This window comes from Thalassophryne amazonica, chromosome 9 (assembly GCF_902500255.1).
Source record: "Thalassophryne amazonica chromosome 9, fThaAma1.1, whole genome shotgun sequence".
NCBI lineage: Eukaryota > Metazoa > Chordata > Actinopteri > Batrachoidiformes > Batrachoididae > Thalassophryne > Thalassophryne amazonica.
Window position 1 is genome coordinate 68,882,273 of NC_047111.1, and position 19,177 is coordinate 68,901,449.

The window sequence follows — 19,177 nt, forward strand, 5'->3', positions numbered from 1 at the left end:
AGTACCTCTGGATCCTATGAAGTAAAAACACCCAAGTGATAATTGTGATCTCCCCTCAGAATGTTCCACATTGCACCAATTTGAATATAATTTTCAACATTTTTTTTCTTGGATTTCACAAAAAAACCAAAAAAAAACCCCTTCCCTGAAACTGCTGTCATACACTGAAAAAAGTGCACTTCAAAGTTCTTATTTACACTGACCTAATGGAAAATTGTGGTTTCCAGTTTAAATCTGCTGGAATCACTTTACAAAATCATAAATATACATTGGGAGAAACTAAAAAAATTAGCTGTAACAAATTACATCAATTTTTTTAAAGTTAATCCAAAGTAGCATTTTTTTTTTCAGTGTATCGCCACAATATTAACTCTGTTCTTTGTTGCTGTTTGTGTGTGTGTGTGTGTGCGTGCACACACACACAGAGTACAGAGAGTACTGTCCATACGTTTAGCCAGATGCTTTGATGACTCCACCTGTCTCAGTAAAATTATCTTGTTGCTTTGACCGAAGGTACGTCAATGTAAGTGTCAAGGTTTCTACAACAAAAAGTCAACCCTTACGGTTGACAAAAGGCAACTTAATACAACAAGAAGACTTAACTGAGTCAACAAATCTTTTTTACATAGCAGCAAATATCTGAAAAAACAGTCAGACACATAATGGATTAAGTATAAATATTTAAAATACTTTATACAGCATAGAAATCTCTTGACACGCAAAGAAAATCATCCATTACAAAATCTTACAAAAGACCCCAGAGTGTAAAACAATCTCAGTATCAACCAGGAAAAAAAAAAAGTACAAAGACGTAATTCTAAACGTTGACATTACACTTGGACTCGATGAAACGTTGCATGCATCTTTTCAGTTTCGTAGGAAGAGATCGGAACAGTGGTCAGCCTCGTGTGCGCATGTAAACTTTTTGTGGCTTCGCGTGGGGAACGCAGGTACTCAGACATTTTCGAAAGCGTCCTCGTACAGCGTGGCGTTAAGTGACGGGAACACTGGAGTCATCCTGTTATTTACAAGCACAAATTTTTCACATTACTCTGAAAACTTTCTTGGCAAACACTCGGGATTTCAGTTAACACTTAAAAGACTATTGCACCAACTACAGCATTAAGACAAAAGGAATTAATTCACTTTCATGGATGTTACATCATTTTTCTTTTTCTTCTTCCCACCTCCATACTGTCAGCCTTTGGCGAGGTTGATCAGTTTCATAAGGCTTTAAATCTATTTTTTTTTTTTCATCTTTTCTTTTTTACAAAAAAGTACAAGCAGGCAGGCTGCCGTGAGATCCTCATAACTAAGACTACTGTTACAATTTGCTTCCCAGCGGGTCGTAAACATGAAACATTCACCTATAAAAAGTTACAGCTGTGAGTCAGTGTTGAGTGACAGAATGCCTGTGCTCTGGGAACATACAAACTTCTGCTTCATTCTAATGGCACTAGTGCTCAAAAACTGCAACAACCTGTGGCGAAAACCACGCCGCGTGAGTAGCGGCCGCTCGCACGTTAACATATGAATAATGCAGTGAGGTAAGAGATGGTTAACACTGTTGCTATGATAGGTTTTGGTTTTCAAGAATAGTGCACTGAGCTCCTTTGTCCAGACAGCTTTGAGGTTATGGTGCCAGCTGGCTGGAAGTTAGCGAGTATCGTATCGTACAGAGTTTCACAGATACAAAAACACGAACACGTTTAGTCAGGGTTAGGGTTACAGTTGGGGCCTGTTAGCTGGTATGAAATCAGTCTGTGACTCAATTAGTCACCAGTTACAATAATATTACGTAAGAGTTTATCCCTTAACGCGGGTTATAATACAGTGTGCGTGTATGTACACGTTGGCAAGGCTCATATTACGTGATGTCCCACGTCCGCTCTGAATCTGGGACACGGCGAGGTTTAGGAATCCGTTTCCAATTTCATCTTCTCAGTGTCACCACCTCTTATTACACAATGTGAGCAGTAACAAGAGATAAAGTAGTTTGTACGCTTACTCAAACCCCTTGCTTGTTTTATTTTTCTGTTCTTCAAAGTGGCTCAGTCGCAATAAAGGGTCAGTTTACAGTTCTAAAGGCCGCTCTGGAAGACCACTTCAACTTACAAAAACTGTTGAAAAGGGCCTTGAGTTCAGTCTGACTTCTTATATTTTTTTTTCCGGTTGTGTTGTAAACCTCAGCAGAGGGTCTTCAGTGCGCCCGAAGCGCAGAGTAGAGTCTGCATAGGGTAAGGAGGCGGGGACACCACTTCTTCAACAACCTGCTCTGGTCGGAATGTGAATGGCTGCAGCTGGACCTTCTTTTTTAGGAGCTGTCCAATTCCCATGGAGGGGAACTTGCTGCGGTGTGTTGGGCTGTCGGGATCGCTGCTACCCCCGGTAGAAGGGGGGCTGAATGCTGAGGTGGGGTTGAGCGGGCTAAATGCAGACTTTGGAGGGCTGAAAGCTGAGCCTCCGGAGGGGCTTCCTACTGTGCTGGGGGGACTGCCGCTAGTGTCAGAACCGCACCAGTCTGACGAGATGCTCTTCTTTGGTTGGGGGTTGACAATGAGGACGGGGGGGCTGGGGATTGTGGCCTTTTTTAAGTAAGAAGAGTCAGGTTGGAAGGCAGAGACGTGGCGCGGAGGTGACAAAGTCCCGTTGGTCAACTTGTACCAAGGTGCAGGAGGAGTGTCTTCAATTTGCTCAGCTTTGGAGAGGGAACCAAATGAGTGCATGCCAATCGGCGACGGCGCTGGTGGGGCAGGGATGTTGTGTTCTGGGCTTGTATTGACCTGGGGCAGCGTACCCAGGCGTCTCCGTTGCTGTGGTGTGTTGGGAAATAGAGGATGAATTTCTAGATATTCCATGGAGGAAGATGCGACAGTGCCAGGGGGAGCCAGAGGTGAGTTACGGTGGCCACCGGTTATGGCACGCAGTAGACCTGAGTGGTAAACAAGAAGCAATGTATCACTCCTCAAACACTCTAAACTGTCAGACCTGTTTGTTCCACAAAAGCAGACAGAAGTAAGAACACCTTGTTACTGTAAGTATAATTATTACCTTTACAAAATGACAGAAGAGGGCGGGGTTAAAGTATTGTGACATCCCCCATCTGTTTGTTTGACATGAACAAAATAACTCAGTGAGTTTTGAATAAACTTTGTGATGGACAGGGAAGAACTTCAATGAAGATTGTGATCTCTTCTCTGGTCAGACCAGATCACCAACCCAAAACTTTTTGAATTCCTTCTCTGTCAGTTGGAGGTAACATTGGCTGACCATTTTTCTGACTTATGACAAGGAGGTTATATTTTCAAGTATGTCCATTTGCCAGTTTGTTTGCTTGTGAGTCAGATTACACAAAAATAAATAAACTTATTTTAATAAACAGTGAAGTGTTGACACATGGGCAAAAAAAAAAACCCAATCAGGATTGGGGAGCAGACACCAGGAATTCTCCCCCACTTTTAGTAACATTTTGAGATAGAGTGTTATCAGATATTTTGATTAATTTGTACAAAATTAACACAATTTCAAAATGAATCAGATCCACAAGTGTACTTTAGTCTAGATCCAGATTATGATCCAGATCTAGAAAAATGTATTTTAGGACAAGGATGGGCCACTAGATTTAAATAAGGATGGACATGAATGTGGAATCGGCCTTAAGGTAAATCAAAGGTGATCTTGGCAGAGAAATGCACTTTACCACGTACCCTTCCAGTTACCAATGCAGAGGGACTTCTACCAATCCTTCCATTCGTCTTTGTCATTTTTATGTATATGTTAATCCCACATTCCCATGGTGTCGCAAGAGGCCATCTGTACCAATATCAATGCTCAGCTAAAATCATAGTTTGAATCCACCGAGGTTTCAGTTACCGGCCAACCTGTAGTCCCACCACAGCTGTAGATGCCTCTTCTAGCTTTAATACTGATGTAACCAATGTATTTAACACAAACTGTAAAGACATATTGTTCATAGACATCGGAAAACTTTTTGTCCTACACTTTGCTTTGTGAAGATCAGCCCGTATATATGCTGGCTTTGAAATTGCGTATTTATCACCTGTCAAACCACCAGTCAACACTGATCTGACAAACTCAGATCACCTCAAAAGAGTGCACAGTGCCAAATGGATTAAACTGTGATTTTGAATAGCTTGGAAGAAAAAAAATAAAATAATAATAATAATATATTTATTGTTCAACTTAGATTTAAATTACATAAACACACTAAACTGAAATCATTTTGTATTTTAAATAAATTCAGATGGATGACTGTACATATGAAATAGATCATTACTGCACAACAGGGCTACAATTAATGATTATTTTCATAACTGATCAATTACTTTCTTGATGAACTGATTTGTTGTTTGGTCATTAAATGTCAGATGATGTTGAAAAATACTGATAAATGTTTTTCAGAGCTCAAGATGATGCTCTTAAAATGTCTTGTTTTGTCCACAACCCAGAATTAAACAGTTTACTGCCAGACAGTAAAATAAACCATAATCTGTTCACATTTATAAAGCTGAAATCAGAGCATTTTGACTCAAAATGGTGACCGTATTTTATTGGAGTGCAAGTCATACCGGATTATAAATTGCACCTTTTATGTAAAATTTAGTTTTTAACATATTGTTTCTCTGGGTGGCGAGTTTAACGGACAGGAACTCAGTGTGGCACATGTGCACTCCACAGCATGTGCTGTGACTTAAAATAAGGACTTTTAAATTCTGAAAATAAGCAAGATGCACAAATAACCATGTCAGGGACAACATACTGAATATTATTTGAAGAAGATGAACAGACTGTTGACCCACAGCGTTGGAAAGACTACAATAATAAAGTGACTCCATTTGTTTTTTTTAAATCAGCTCTTTAATTTAGCTTTTTTGTGCACTGTTGTACTGTACTATTACCATTAGACTTTCTTTTGTATGTAAGTTGCATTGGAGTATAAGTTGCAGGACCTCCCAAAGTAGTAAATAAAACAACTTATACTCCAGAAAATACAGGAATTGATTATCAAAATAGTTGATTAATTAAAAAAATTGATTAATAATCAGTTAATCCTTGTAACTCTTCTGTATAAGTATTTGCCTACCAAATGTACAATACCGTTTTAATTTTTACAGGTCTGTTTTACCGTGGGGGTTTGGGTATGGTCTGATTTCTCACCTGTCCTGTGCTTCTTCTCCTTGCTGGGTCCTTTACTAACAGCCAGGTAGACAGGTGTCTGTTTTGGGGGGATGGTGAGTTTGTCGACGTGCTTCCTCCACTGAGTCTGGAAGTATTCGTTTTTCACCTTGTCTCCTTTCTTTTTCTCTTGGATCTGCATTTCCTGAAACAGTCACAGTAAACTTTAGGACTTTTGTCTCTGAGTGTAATCCTGAATTTCTGGAAGAGGTTAGCTTTTCCCCTTCACATACAAAGAATATTTGGATCTTCTCACCCTGTACTCTTTGGAGAGTCTCTTCATCTTCTTGTTAAGGAGGAAGTAGACGGCCAGAGTGTGGCAGGCGCGGTTGGTGAGGACGGCGCTCAGCACCTCGCTGTGTTTGTAGCCCATTTTCTCCGTCATGTGCAGCAACACTGTGTGGTTTATTTCCTCAATGTGGATCCTACATGCAAAAATGAAATACAAGAAGAGAACGTTAACAATTCTCAATACTTGTTTCCTTTATATGAAAATACATGTAGGTCCACAAGTATTTGCACAGTGATTTTTTAAATTTTTTATTTTATTTACTTTTGTTTCCATGCGCCACCACAGTGGCATTAAAATGAAACAACAAAGATGTTCCTCTTGTGTTGACTTTTAGGAGATTAACAAAAAATATCACAGTAACCCTTTTGGGAATCATAGCCACTTACATACACAGCCCCACCATTTTTACCACCCATAACTAATTGGGCAAGCTAAATGTAAGCGTGACCATACGAGGAGACTAGCGAGGGAGGCCAACAAGACACCCATGACAATTCTGGAGGGATTATAGGTTTCTGTGGTTGTGACTGGAGAAAATGTGCATAATGAAACATTTGTCTATGGCATCTGCAGTTATGCAACCTCATGGCGAAGTGAAACAGGATTTTCTCAAAACAACACATGAAATTTCTGCTACAATTTGAAAAATGGCACACAGAAGGCTCGAGCCTAGATTGGATTTATTTTCTTATGTGAAAATCCTTCATTGCTCCACTCTATTGTGAAGCTGTGTGACTGTTGGTGCAACAGATAAAAGTTGCATGATGCAGTTTCTCCAATCCCAGACACAGAAGCCTCTCACTCTTGTCAAAGTATCTTGGTGGATTCCCTCACTCACCTTCTTCTTGCGTACTTTCTCAGTTTCTGATTAACTGCTTAATCCAGGCAGATTTACCACACAGTACCATACTGTTTGGACTTCTTAATGACTAACATCAAACATATTCTGAATGGACAAATGTGTCCAAAATTTTGAGTGGTACTGTCATGACAATGACAGGAAATGACAATTCCTGAATGGTTAATGTGATATTTTTCTTAAATGCCTTGAATTAAAGCTAAAAGTCAACATTAAAGCATTGTTTCCTTTCGATGAAGGTTTTAAAAGAGGCAAAGTTACAAAGATGGTGTCACTGTCCAACTATTCATGCTCTTGATCACAAAGGAATGAAAGACACATATGTGGCTTTGGTGCATACGCTACCTGTTAAGATACGGTGCCCCTGTGTTCTTATTGGCCAGCTGCAGCCAGGAGTCGGCCATCACCTGGTGGATATTGGGACGCTTGTTGGGATCTGGCTCAAGAAGCTTCTTCAGAAGGCAGATGGCAGCTGAGATGCACAAAGGAAGGAATATTTATTCTTAGCCACAAGCAGTCAGCTCAGTTACTACAGACTTTTTTGTTATTTTAAGAGCAAAAATGGGATCATGCAAGAAATGTTATCTCCTCAGTATCCTGGCAATCATGTTCCTGGAATACGTGACAGTGAATGAATCTGATAGCAGATCACCTTGGCTCAAATTTAACACTCATCCTTCTTATCCTAACATTCATTTGTGAATTGCATAACAGATAAAATGACATGAGCTTGATTAGTAGTCACCTACACAACTAGGTTAAGTCGGTCCTTATTGCGTATTAAGATGTGACGTTGTTGTGACCCACCGTGTGTTATTACTTAGTGAAACCAGCTCTCCCTTTGTTTTCCCCACGTAGACCAACACAACAAAATCTCTTCTCTTTGCATTGTGTTGTATTTGCATGCATTTATTTTAAATATGTCCATAAATACTACTTACAGTGTATACTGATTAAAATTAAAGGAATTCATGGTATTCACATTGCATTAATAAAAAGATAATTTCTTCAGTATAATCCTAACCAACATTTCGCTCAGAAGAAAACTGCTGTTTGTTAACTGTTGTATTGCACAGGCAGCAGTTCTCTTCTTTCACATTAAAAGCTGGATAAACTCTGTTAGTGATGATGCTGGTTCGTCTCAGTGTCTGTCTAACTGAGGTAAATCTGCCCTACGATTGGATTTTGGAAAACCATGTGACGGTGAACCAATTCCGATTGGACACTCACATTGCGCACATCATCACACAGCTTATATGAGGAGTACAAAGATGGCCGATGGCTGGCTTGAAAGTCCTCAGAGTTAACTTTTCAGCAAAAAAAAAAAAAAAAAAGTATCTATCTCATATTATTCAAAAGTTATTTATAATTTAGTAAAGGTTGGTCTTAGCCGTCGTATATGACAGTGTCGGCCCCAGAGGGTTAAATAAGTTAGCAAGATATTTTAAGACTACATAATCAAATTTGGCAGGAACACCGAGAGCCTATGGGTGAGAAGAAATGATTTGATGTTGCTTAGGATCAGGTCATTTTTGAAATCAGTGTTGTCCCACAGGAACCGTTCAGTGCTGAATTTAGTATTTTTTTTTCTTTTTTCTTTTTTTTACGTCAGGCACCTTAATTTATTCTTTCGATATGCAAATAGAACTGCTAATTTCGGTGCTAATATAAGCTAACATTGTTTGTATAACAGTATCTGTCAGGTGTTTAGCATGCTAACTGACTTGCTAACTGTTACTTCTACAACCCCTGGCAATAATTATGGAATCACCGGCCTCGGAGGATGTTCATTCAGTTGTTTAATTTTGTAGAAAAAAAGCAGATCACACATGACACAAAACTAAAGTCATTTCAAATGGAAACTTTCTGGCTTTAAGAAACACTATAAGAAATCAGGAAAAAAAAATTGTGGCAGTCAGTAACGGTTACTTTTTTTAGACCAAGCAGAGGGAAAAAAAAAAAATATGGACTCACTCAATTCTGAGGAATAAATTATGGAATCACCCTGTAAGTTTTCATCCCCAAAACTAACACCTGCATCAAATCAGATCTGCTCGTTAGTCTGCATCTATAAAGGAGTGATCACACCTTGGAGAGCTGTTGCACCAAGTGGACTGACATGAATCATGGCTCCAACACGAGAGATGTCAATTGAAACAAAGTAGAGGATTATCAAACTCTTAAAAGAGGGTAAATCATCACGCAATTTTGCAAAAGATGTTGGTTGTTCACAGTCAGCTGTGTCTAAACTCTGGACCAAATACAAACAACATGGGAAGGTTGTTAAAGGCAAACATACTGGTAGACCAAGGAAGACATCAAAGCACCAAGACAGAAAACTTAAAGCAATATGTCTCAAAAATCGAAAATGCACAACAAAACAAATGAGGAACGAATGGGAGGAAACTGGAGTCAACGTCTGTGACCGAACTGTAAGAAACCGCCTAAAGGAAATGGGATTTACATACAGAAAAGCTAAACGAAAGCCATCATCAACACCTAAACAGAAAAAAACAAGGTTACAATGGGCTAAGGAAAAGCAATCGTGGACTGTGGATGACTGGATGAAAGTCATATTCAGTGATGAATCTCGAATCTGCATTGGGCAAGGTGATGATGCTGGAACTTTTGTTTGGTGCCGTTCCAATGAGATTTATAAAGATGACTGCCTGAAGAGAACATGTAAATTTCCACAGTCATTGATGATATGGGGCTGCATGTCAGGTAAAGGCACTGGGGAGATGGCTGTCATTACATCATCAATAAATGCACAAGTTTATGTTGATATTTTGGACACTTTTCTTATCCCATCAATTGAAAGGATGTTTGGGGATGATGAAATCATTTTTCAAGATGATAATGCATCTTGCCATAGAGCAAAAACTGTGAAAACATTCCTAGCAAAAAGACACATAGGGTCAATGTCATGGCCTGCAAATAGTCCGGATCTTAATCCAATTGAAAATCTTTGGTGGAAGTTGAAGAAAATGGTCCATGACAAAGCTCCAACCTGCAAAGCTGATCTGGCAACAGCAATCAGAGAAAGTTGGAGCCAGATTGATGAGTACTGTTTGTCACTCATTAAGTCCATGCCTCAGAGACTGCAAGCTGTTATAAAAGCCAGATGTGGTGCAACAAAATACTAGTGATGAGTTGGAGCGTTCTTCTGTTTTTCATGATTCCATAATTTATTCCTCAGAATTGAGTGATTCCATATTTTTTTCCTCTGCTTGGTCTAAAAAAGTAACCGTTACTGACTGCCACAAATTTTTTTCCTGATTTCTTATAGTGTTTCTTAAAGCCAGAAAGTTGCCATTTGAAATGACTTTAGTTTTGTGTCATGTCTGTGATCTGCTTTTTTCTACAAAATTAAACAACTGAATGAACATCCTCCAAGGCCGGTGATTCCATAATTATTGCCAGGGGTTGTAGTTCAGGTTAACGTGCTAATTAAGTTAGCGCACCTTCACGGTTATACTGTGTTTACTGTGTTTATTGCTGTTACCAGGACAGACCGAGGCAATCAGACATATTGTGAACGGACGGTGCAGGCAGGCTAACGCATAAAACAAACTAAGTAGCAAATCTATGAAAGACGAAGCTGTACGGAAACTGGAGTGTGGCTCATCATTAAAGCCACATCGACTGTCCTGTGCATAACTTTACAAGGTATGATTAGTTTCTGTTACTTTATGCTGAAATGATGTATATGTAAATTCTTGTGAGAATGCTACTAGAGGAGTGATTTTGAATAAGAAACATTGTTTGTTTTTTTTCCCCTCACCAAAATGGGTGCCACATTCACTGCAATTTATTGTCTGGAACAGCCCCAGATTCCAACTCAGAGCTTCGAGAATTCAAGAATTTTCTGGGGGGGTTGGAAAATTCTCCATGTCCCCAGACACACCCCCCCCCCAGTAAATCTGGGTTTCAGCTTTTTTGTTTTTCACCATTTTCACCTTTGTAGGATTAATCAGTGGTCAAAAATAATGATAATGATGATGATAATAATAATAATAATAATAAAAAGAGTGAGACTCTGTAGCTGTTAAACGGCTACGGAGTGTTGCTTTCCATAGCCGCCAATCAATTCACCCTATTGAGGTTTCAAATACTGCAAAATCTCAGAGAGGTGTATATTATATTATTATATATACACAATATATATACTAAAAGTAAGCCCATTTGGCTGCTCCCCTTGGGGTCACCACAGCAGATCTGATATGGATCTGTGTGTTGATTGAGCACATTTTATGACCTTCCTGATGCAACTCCAGATATACATGGAGAATGGGGTCTGAACTGGTAACCTTCTCTTTTGCAGACACAGAGAGAGAGACACAGAGAGAGAGAGAGAGAGAGAGAGAGAGACACAGAGAGAGAGAGAGAGAGAGAGAGTGAGAGAGAGAGAGAGAGAGAGAGAGAGAGAGAGAGAGAGAGAGAGAGAGAGAGAGAGAGAGAGAGAGAGAGTGAAGGTCTTTCATGATAATAACAATAATAAATGTTTATTTTCTTACTGCAACTGTTAGATTGTTCTTTCCACTGTATGATTGTCTTTTGTATGATGATTCCCACAATCTGAAATTTACAACGTTCCTGCCATTTGACCAGAAACATAATGTGATAGGCTTCACCTGTGCTGTTTGAAATAAAATTAAAAATAGACTTTTCTCTTGTTTTCTCTGGTGCAGTTTGCATGCAAGATTAAAAAAAACAATTTGACATAAAGACAGAAGTTTGGCACACGTATGGGGAACGTGTGACAATGTTACAGCTGTTTTCAGGTCTGTCCTGATTTCTTATCGTCAGCACTCAGGTGCAGTGAACTTGGGATTCCGGCTTTGCATGTGCCTGATGACCTGTGTTGTCATGTTCATGTGTGTGCAGAACACGTGTGTGTGTTTGTGTGTTACATATTCACCAGTGGAGAGAGAGGGAGGTAGAGGGTTCATCTCCTTGTCCACCATCTTCTGGTGCAGGGCTCGGAGGCTGAAGGGCTCCACGGTAAACGGAAGCGTCCCCGTCAGCATAGCATACATGTTAACGCCACTGCAAGGCCAAAATGCACATCAGCGTGTATCATTGTGGAAAATAAAATAAAACAAACAAAATATCACATTTCTAACACACTCACATGGACCAGACGTCCACTTTGGGCCCGTACTTCTTCCTAGAAAGCAGCTCCGGTGCTGCATATGCTGGACTCCCACACTGAGTGCTGAATGGATCAGAGTATCCCAAGATACCAGCGCAGTTACTGAGGCCAAAATCTAAGAAGTAAGAGAGGCTGGGTTAGGGTTGGTTCTGGTTTATGACCCAGGAGTTACATTGTCAGTCTCTCACATGCAAACAGCTGCTACTTGGCGGAGTGGCAGCTTCTTTGAGGTTTAAAAAATATGTATAGTCAATGAAAGTTTTTAATTCCACTTAAAAACACTGAATGATAATAATAATTTATATCACACTTTAAGTAGAATAAAAAAAGATAAGCTGACCTTTTTGTCTTCATGTAAGTTTTTTTTATTCTGCTTAAATACACAAAATAATAATTGATATCACACATTAAGTAGAATTTTTTACAAAAATAAACTGAATTTTTTTGTCTTCATTTAAGTTTTTTATTCTACTTAAATACACAAAAAATAATTTATATCACACTTTAAGTTGAATTTTACAAAAATAAACTATTTTTTGTCTTCATTTAAGTTTTTTTTTAATTCTGCTTAAATACACTAAATAATAATTATAATTTCACACTTTAAGTAGATTTTTTTTTACAAAACAGATTTTTTTGTCTTCATTTAAGTTTTTTATTCTACTTAAATACACTAAATAATAATAATAATCATAATTTATATCACACTTTAAGTCAATTTTTTTTTTACAAAAAATAAACTCATTTTTTGTCGTCTTTGACATTTTTTAAATTCTACTTAAATACACTAAATATTAATAATAATTTATATCACACTAAGTAGAATTTGTTTTACAAAAATAAACAGATTTTTTTTTGTCTTCATTGACATTTTTTTTATTCTACTTAAATACACTAAATAGTAATAATAATTTATATCACACTTAAAGTTGAAAATTTTACAAAAATAATAAAACATCAAGCCACAACAATAAAACAAAAAATTTTAAAAAGTGAAACCCTAAGAATTTTTTTCCCCAGTTGCTAACACTCAAATAAATTGTTTGTCTAATCAATAACGTGGCATACATATTACTTGTTAGGTTAATTCAGATCAACCTATTTAGTTTGAGTGTTACCAATTTCAGCACATTTTAAAGTTGGTCCAAAAATTCTCTTTTCAGTGTATGTTGCCGTTTACTGTGGAAATTTATGCACTTCTTTTTAAAATAAATTTATGAAGTAATTCTTTTCAGACATAACGCTCCACTAATCAGTTAAGCTCCTGACTTACCTATGAGCTTTATGTTGTCCTGTTCATCCAACAGAAGATTTTCTATCTTCAGATCCCTGAAAGACAAAAATAAGTGGATTTGCATTAGATTATATATTGTACAATGCATAAGGAAGTGACAATCTGCACAAACACTAATATCCTCCAAATAAATCCCCTGCAGGGTGGCAGACTCTAATAAACAACCAGTGTGTATTATTCTACAAATTTAAAAAAATGACAATTTCTGCATGTGCAGTCACAGAACTATGGACGTGGTGGGTGCTGAACATCATATAACTGTAAATGTAGACTGAAAAACAGATTATGGCGCATGGAAACCTTTTAATTAATATAACATAATAAGGTTTTAACTTGTGCTTTGACAAAAGAGTGTCTGCAGCATTTTAAAGTATGTTTAAGCCATAAACAGCATAAAACTTTCTGAGCTACTGATGGCTATTTTGTCACTTTTATAAAGACATTAAATAAAATCTTGCTTGAATATTTGGAAATCACAGCAGGTGCAGGTCTGGATTTTATTGTTCAACATGGTCAGCTTCATTTCGAATGTTGTCCATCCTTACCGGTGCACCACACCCGCCCTGTGCAAGTGTTCCACAGCCAGCACCAACTGCCGGATGTATTTCTGAGTCTCCCTCTCGTCCAGGCGCTTCTTGTCATATATGCGGTTCATGAGGTTGCCACCGGGGCACAGCTCCATCACCAGGTAGTAGCTGTTCTCCGTCTCCAGGATGTCCAGCAGCTGAGTGATATTCGGGTGTCGTATCATCTGCTGGATGTGGCCCTCCCGCCGCAGGTTCTTGGTAACGTAGGAGTCCTTCTTGGCCTTCCGCTTGTCGATCACCTTCACGGCCACCTGAAGGGTGAGAGGAGGAAAGGGTGTCATTAAATTCTGAGCCACGCACTCTATATCCACCCAGAGGGAGGAGAAGCACGAGTGCACCACTGCTCCTTCGAGGGAGCTGGAGCGAAACAGGTGAGCGGCTATAGTCTCCATTCCGGGGTATATAGGGGGTCACAGCTGCTCCCCTATGGGGCCCTGCAGCACACACCATGTGTGGTTGAACCACCATAAACTGGGGGAAAGCAAATGTTACCCTTTGTGTTTTGAGCCAAATGGACAGTTAATATATGTGCCATTTGCCACACATAAGGAGCAGGAACAGGAGGGAAAGTAGATAACAGCAGCACACCCTCTTCTGATCATCTCACTCTCTACCAATGCATCATCTAACTGTAATCAAACATGGCAGGTGTATCGCGCCTGAAGTAATTCTTCACATACCTGATGTTTAGAAAATGTGGGTGTGGCGTCTTCGCTCTCTCTGAGCACTTTTGATCTAATTCCGCCTGTCATTACTCATTGGACAACAAGCTTAAATAACCACTACATGAGTCACACACGTGTCCTTCTCCCTCAATGACAACCGCTTCGGTTCCATTTGTGGCTGATTACATTCAAACACACTCCTATCTCCTCGTTTTCATCTCGTGTCCTTGTGTCGTGTCTAGACTGAGTTCAAGAACAATGCTGCCACGGCAAGCAAATCATCTCAAGGAGAGCTCGCCGAGGTGGAGACACTCATCACCATATCCATTAATGTAATGTGTCCACCAAAGTGGACGTGAGTGTTCACAGAGGCTTCCTCTCCTTCTTCTGTCCTTCATCGCTTCTTTCTTTTATACTTTTGACCTTTCATCTCTGATAAACGATTCTCCTTTGCAGCCGCTAATTAAAACTGGTTGTGCGTGAGCTGCCACAGTGACAGATAGCCTCAGAGTGGACAAGAGAAGGGGTGCAGTGTCTTCGGGTATGAAGAGGGGTGGGGCACTGTAAATACAGTACCCTAGACTTTATGAGGATTGGGGGGGCACCCCGCCAGGGTGCTCTTGGGGGATTTCGTTGTTTTTCAGACTCCCCTCAGACAAAAAAAGGGAGGCGGAGTTGGCAGACGGAGGCGAAAGTGGGTTACAGCCATCAAAAACATGCAAGTATGACCTCCCCTGTTCCCTGTCCCAATTAATCCCCCTGACCAAGACAGGACCATCAATCACCTCCCTCCTGCTCTCCATACCAATGGGCACACTCCTGACCCTACAGTCATCCATCCATCCAGCTATCTAGCACTGTGCAAATATTTTAGGCACATGTCAAGCGCCCCAGTTAAAAAAGCTTCTAAATACATTTTAAAATCACTATAAGCAAGTACAATGTATGACAAATTTCAAGCTAAAAAATGTGTAATTATTTAAATGAGTTCCAGTTTATAATAAAATGTATAGTAAAATTGGCTGTCTTGATATAGACAGACAGACAGATGTTTTTGTTGAGTGATCATTGGCATCTGTCTTTGTGTCCTCGTGGGCATTAATCAAATGTTCCGGTGTTAAATTGACACTGCAGCAGCATGCATATGGACCCATGGTGTTAAATCACCTTGATCATGAGATTAATGACCTGAAATACTCTTGAGCCATTTAACACTGCTTTGAAAGGGGTGAGGTATTCTTTTAACACTGTAGAATTTATTGTGCATACCTAAAAACAAATAAAGAAAAGCACATTTTTTTTCACCTGAAAATGACATTTGTACCTGTGTGATGCCCCTTTAATGGGGGTGGGGGGGGGAATCACTTTTTTTCTATTTTGTGATATGTTTGCACACTTAAAAAGAAAAAAAAGAGGAAAAAAGAAAAAAAAAATAGAAAAAAGAAAAAAAGAGATTTTCTGCAAATCCAACGATGAAGGAAAAAATGTAAAAATTGATTTTCCCTAGAATAAATAAATTAATCGAAGGTGCCTAAAACTTTTACACACCGCTGTTTATCCTTCACCCCCCCCCCCCCACCCCCTTACACTGTATATATATACACACACACACACACACACACTCTCCATGCACCCATTGCTGGAATCCCACTGAATGGAGGGAGTGGGTTGGGGGGGGGGGGGGTGGTAGAGCGCATCATGATGTGCTTGGTTTGTGTGATTTCTAAGGTTTGCATCATCCTCAACAAAGAGTGAGTAAAGCGCAAAGGGAAAGGCTCCCCAAAGCAACAGTATGGGGTGGGGTTAGTATGCCAAAATGTGAATTTTAGTGGCACACTAACACACATGCACACATTCCACCGTGCACTGAAACCACACAAAATCAGACATAAGCGTAGATGTGCTTGTTTTTCAAATATGCAAATGTTCTGTTTTTGAAGGGGGGGGGCAGACAAAGGGAACCAAGTGGCCAATAGTAGCCCACGGATCAAAGCGCTGTGCTGTGAATCATAATGAAGCCCATTTATCAAAGGCATGATTGCATATGCAATCAGCAGCTGTGCGCTCTCATAGGACGCACAATTTCCCACTCGGGTCCTATCGCAGGTTTGCGCGCCCGCAGCGGTGAGATCACCACTAGCAACAGACAAAGGAACAGCTGCGCCTGCGGAGCGCACACTATCCAACACATGTGAGGAGGAGAAAACGGCGCAATAAATACAGAAATAAAACAAAACACACACACACAAAAAGTATATCAAAAGTACATATTGATACTGGAACTGGCAAACTACTCACGCTTGATTGGTCATTTTCTCTCGTGCGTGTTGATTGATTAGCAGCAAGGACTCAAACTGAGCTCTTTATGACATCTTTTTTCCTGAAATGTTTAAAAAAAATACAGGTGCACCACGTGAGCCATGATCGAACCCCGTTGTTGCGCGCTTACCTTTTCCCCGGTCAAAGCATGGAGACCTTCTCGAACTTTGGCGAACGACCCCTCTCCCAGCTTCCTCCCAATCAGGTAGTTCCCGACTCGTTTGGTGTGGTAAAAGTTCTTCAGGATGTCTGCGGCTGGACTGCATAGCGAAGCTGAGAGGACGCTCTCGTTCCCGGCACCACTTGGGTTTTTATCCTCGTGTACCCGGTGGCTGTTGTCCACTACCATGTCACTGTCAGCGACTGGCATCACAGCCTCCCCCCCAAAAGTCTCAAACAAGGAAGAAAATCGACGCTTGTCTTCTCTTGTCCAAAAAAGCGAGCAGTAAACTCCGACCCGTGCGCGTCTCGCCCGCTAAAATTCTATGTGAACCCGCAGCGTATAAGCCACCTGTTCACCAAAAGCGCCCAGCGCGCACTCAGCAGTTTCCGAGGTAGGTTTTGATGAGTGTATCAGCTTAGATTTTAAAAGTGTCACACATAATCGGGGAAAGCTACAACCTGACGCAAATGGGGCTTAAAAAAAAAAACTATAAAAAAAAGCACCACGTGCCCCTCAGCCAGAGCGGCCCCTTCTCCCGTGCGTAAACGTCTGCGTATTTTCTGAGTTTGAAGCCACTTTCCCGGTCATGTGGGGTAGTGGGCGTTACTACAGTGGGGCTGCTGGTCGGAGCTAAAGAAAATTTTACAATCCAATCAGAGCCGTCGGGAGGAGCGCGCGCGTAATGAAGAGTGCAGAGGCCAGCTCCGCCAGGTACGGCGCTGCGCCGCCGCTCGGAGCGCACAAAGCAAAAAGCGCCAACAAAGATTCTGTTTAACTCCGAAAGACACCGATTCAACTTTCGATTAAAAATAATCCTCATGGTGTGATTTTTTTAATCCATCGCACCATGCACTCAACGCCACCTGCGGTGGCCTGCAGGACATGGTGGACATTTAGTGGCACTCAATATGTGAGCATGCTGATATACTGGTAATAGAGAGTTGTTTGCAGCTGCAAACAAAGGAACATTTGACTTAATTTATTGTCCTAATAAAAATCATCACTCCGTGGAGAGAGGACACCTGCAGGGCGGGGCAACACTTTGAGACATACTGCTTCAAAGCATGATGCTTTTCTCCTGGTCTGCAGGAGGACACAAATGCCAACAGCAACTCATAATATAATGAATATAATATTTCACTAGAGTTCAAAAATTGTTGCATTTGTATTAAATCATATTATTGTGATATGTGCATGCGCGAGCGCACATTGTGTGTGAATAGATACAAACACGCGGTCTGACTTGCCTGTTGGACCATGTGCCCAAAACGAGACACCCAGACTGGGAGCCAAAAGTATAAGAATACCGGCATCTTTCGGTATTACTTGTAATAACACTAAAATCAAGCAGTTGCAAAAAGATGGGACTGCCAAGATTGTCTTAAAATGATGTTTTCCATCATTTTCTTTACTGCGTCGGTGTTACATTCGCTGTAAATAAATAAAAATTCAAAGAAGAAGTCATGTGTAGTTTAAAGTAGGTACAGGCCGATAATTGGGTGGGCCGATAATCTACATCGGTTGATAATCCCTCTGGGTGCTCTGTAGGGATAGAATGAAAATCGGTTGGGCCAATATTCAGCATCGGCCAATAATCCCTCTGGGTGCTTTGTAGGGATAGACTGATAATTGGCTGGGTCGATAGTCAGCCGAGGCCGATAATTGGCTCGGCCGATAGTCAACCAACTATCGGCCGGGCCAATCGGTCTATCCCTAGTTTAAAGTCATGGGCTCCATTTGTCTGAGGAAACTTCAAATAATAGGAGTAAAAAAGTATTGCAAAACACACTTTCTATTGGAGAAATTGTGCAAAGTGCAGGTTTTGAGTGTTGCATCACCAGTTAGACCGCTTCATGATGAAGTGGTATAGAGAAGGTTTCTATTAAAAAGAAGACATACAAAAAAACACTTGAAAGTTCAGCTACAATTTGCCAGAAGGCACAATGGAGATTCAAGCATAGATTTGATGTTTTGTTGAAAAAATTATTCTCTGTGCAACTCCACTATGAAGGCAGGAGTGGTGATACAAAATGCAAAACTGCACTTTGCACAATCTCTTCAATCACAGCCACAGAAGTCTATAAGTTCTTCAGGGTTGTTCTGGTGTCTTTCCTCACTCTTCACCTTCTTATACAGTCAGATTTACCACAGAGTGCTATACTGTTTGTATTTCTTCATAATTCATGTAAATAATGTCCAAGATAGTGTCTTGGGAATGTTCATGTATCCATCCCGACTTGTCCAAAGATACTGTATATAGAATGATGGTTTACATGTGCTACACTAAAAGGGGCACTTATTTATTCACACCATCATTTTGGCTTTTAGATTTTTAATTTATATCACTGTAGAGATTTACTTTCACTGTGAGTTTAAAGAGCATGATTTTGGAAATTCTAATATACAAGGCCTGAATTTTGTTTTGTTTTTTGATGTCCTAATAGAAATGTAACATGTAAAGGGGTCAATGGGGCAAACACTTTCACAGCACTGTAATATCCTATAGATGTGTCTGCCATCTGCTGGATGATTAGTGGAAGTGCCCGCCTTCTCCTTTGCATTTGCTGTCAAGTTATGGATGGCTAGCAGATGATGGATAAATGGGAGAAAATCCCCAAACAGCTGGGGTTAAAACTCACAGGTAATT

General features: G+C 40.1%; 1 protein-coding gene across 1 annotated transcript; it reads right to left on the minus strand.

Annotated features, from left to right (window-relative positions):
• Positions 1-671: 671 nt before the first annotated feature.
• On the minus strand, positions 672-17,168 carry hunk (hormonally up-regulated Neu-associated kinase). Its single transcript, XM_034178318.1, has 9 exons — positions 16,498-17,168; positions 13,342-13,634; positions 12,776-12,831; positions 11,482-11,617; positions 11,269-11,396; positions 6,693-6,819; positions 5,453-5,621; positions 5,179-5,341; positions 672-2,932 (listed from the first exon to the last, which is right to left on the minus strand). The coding sequence occupies exons 1-9, from the start codon at positions 16,735-16,737 to the stop codon at positions 2,187-2,189; spliced, it is 2,058 nt and encodes a 685-aa protein (XP_034034209.1). The 5' UTR covers positions 16,738-17,168; the 3' UTR covers positions 672-2,186.
• Between the last annotated feature and the right edge of the window lie 2,009 nt (positions 17,169-19,177).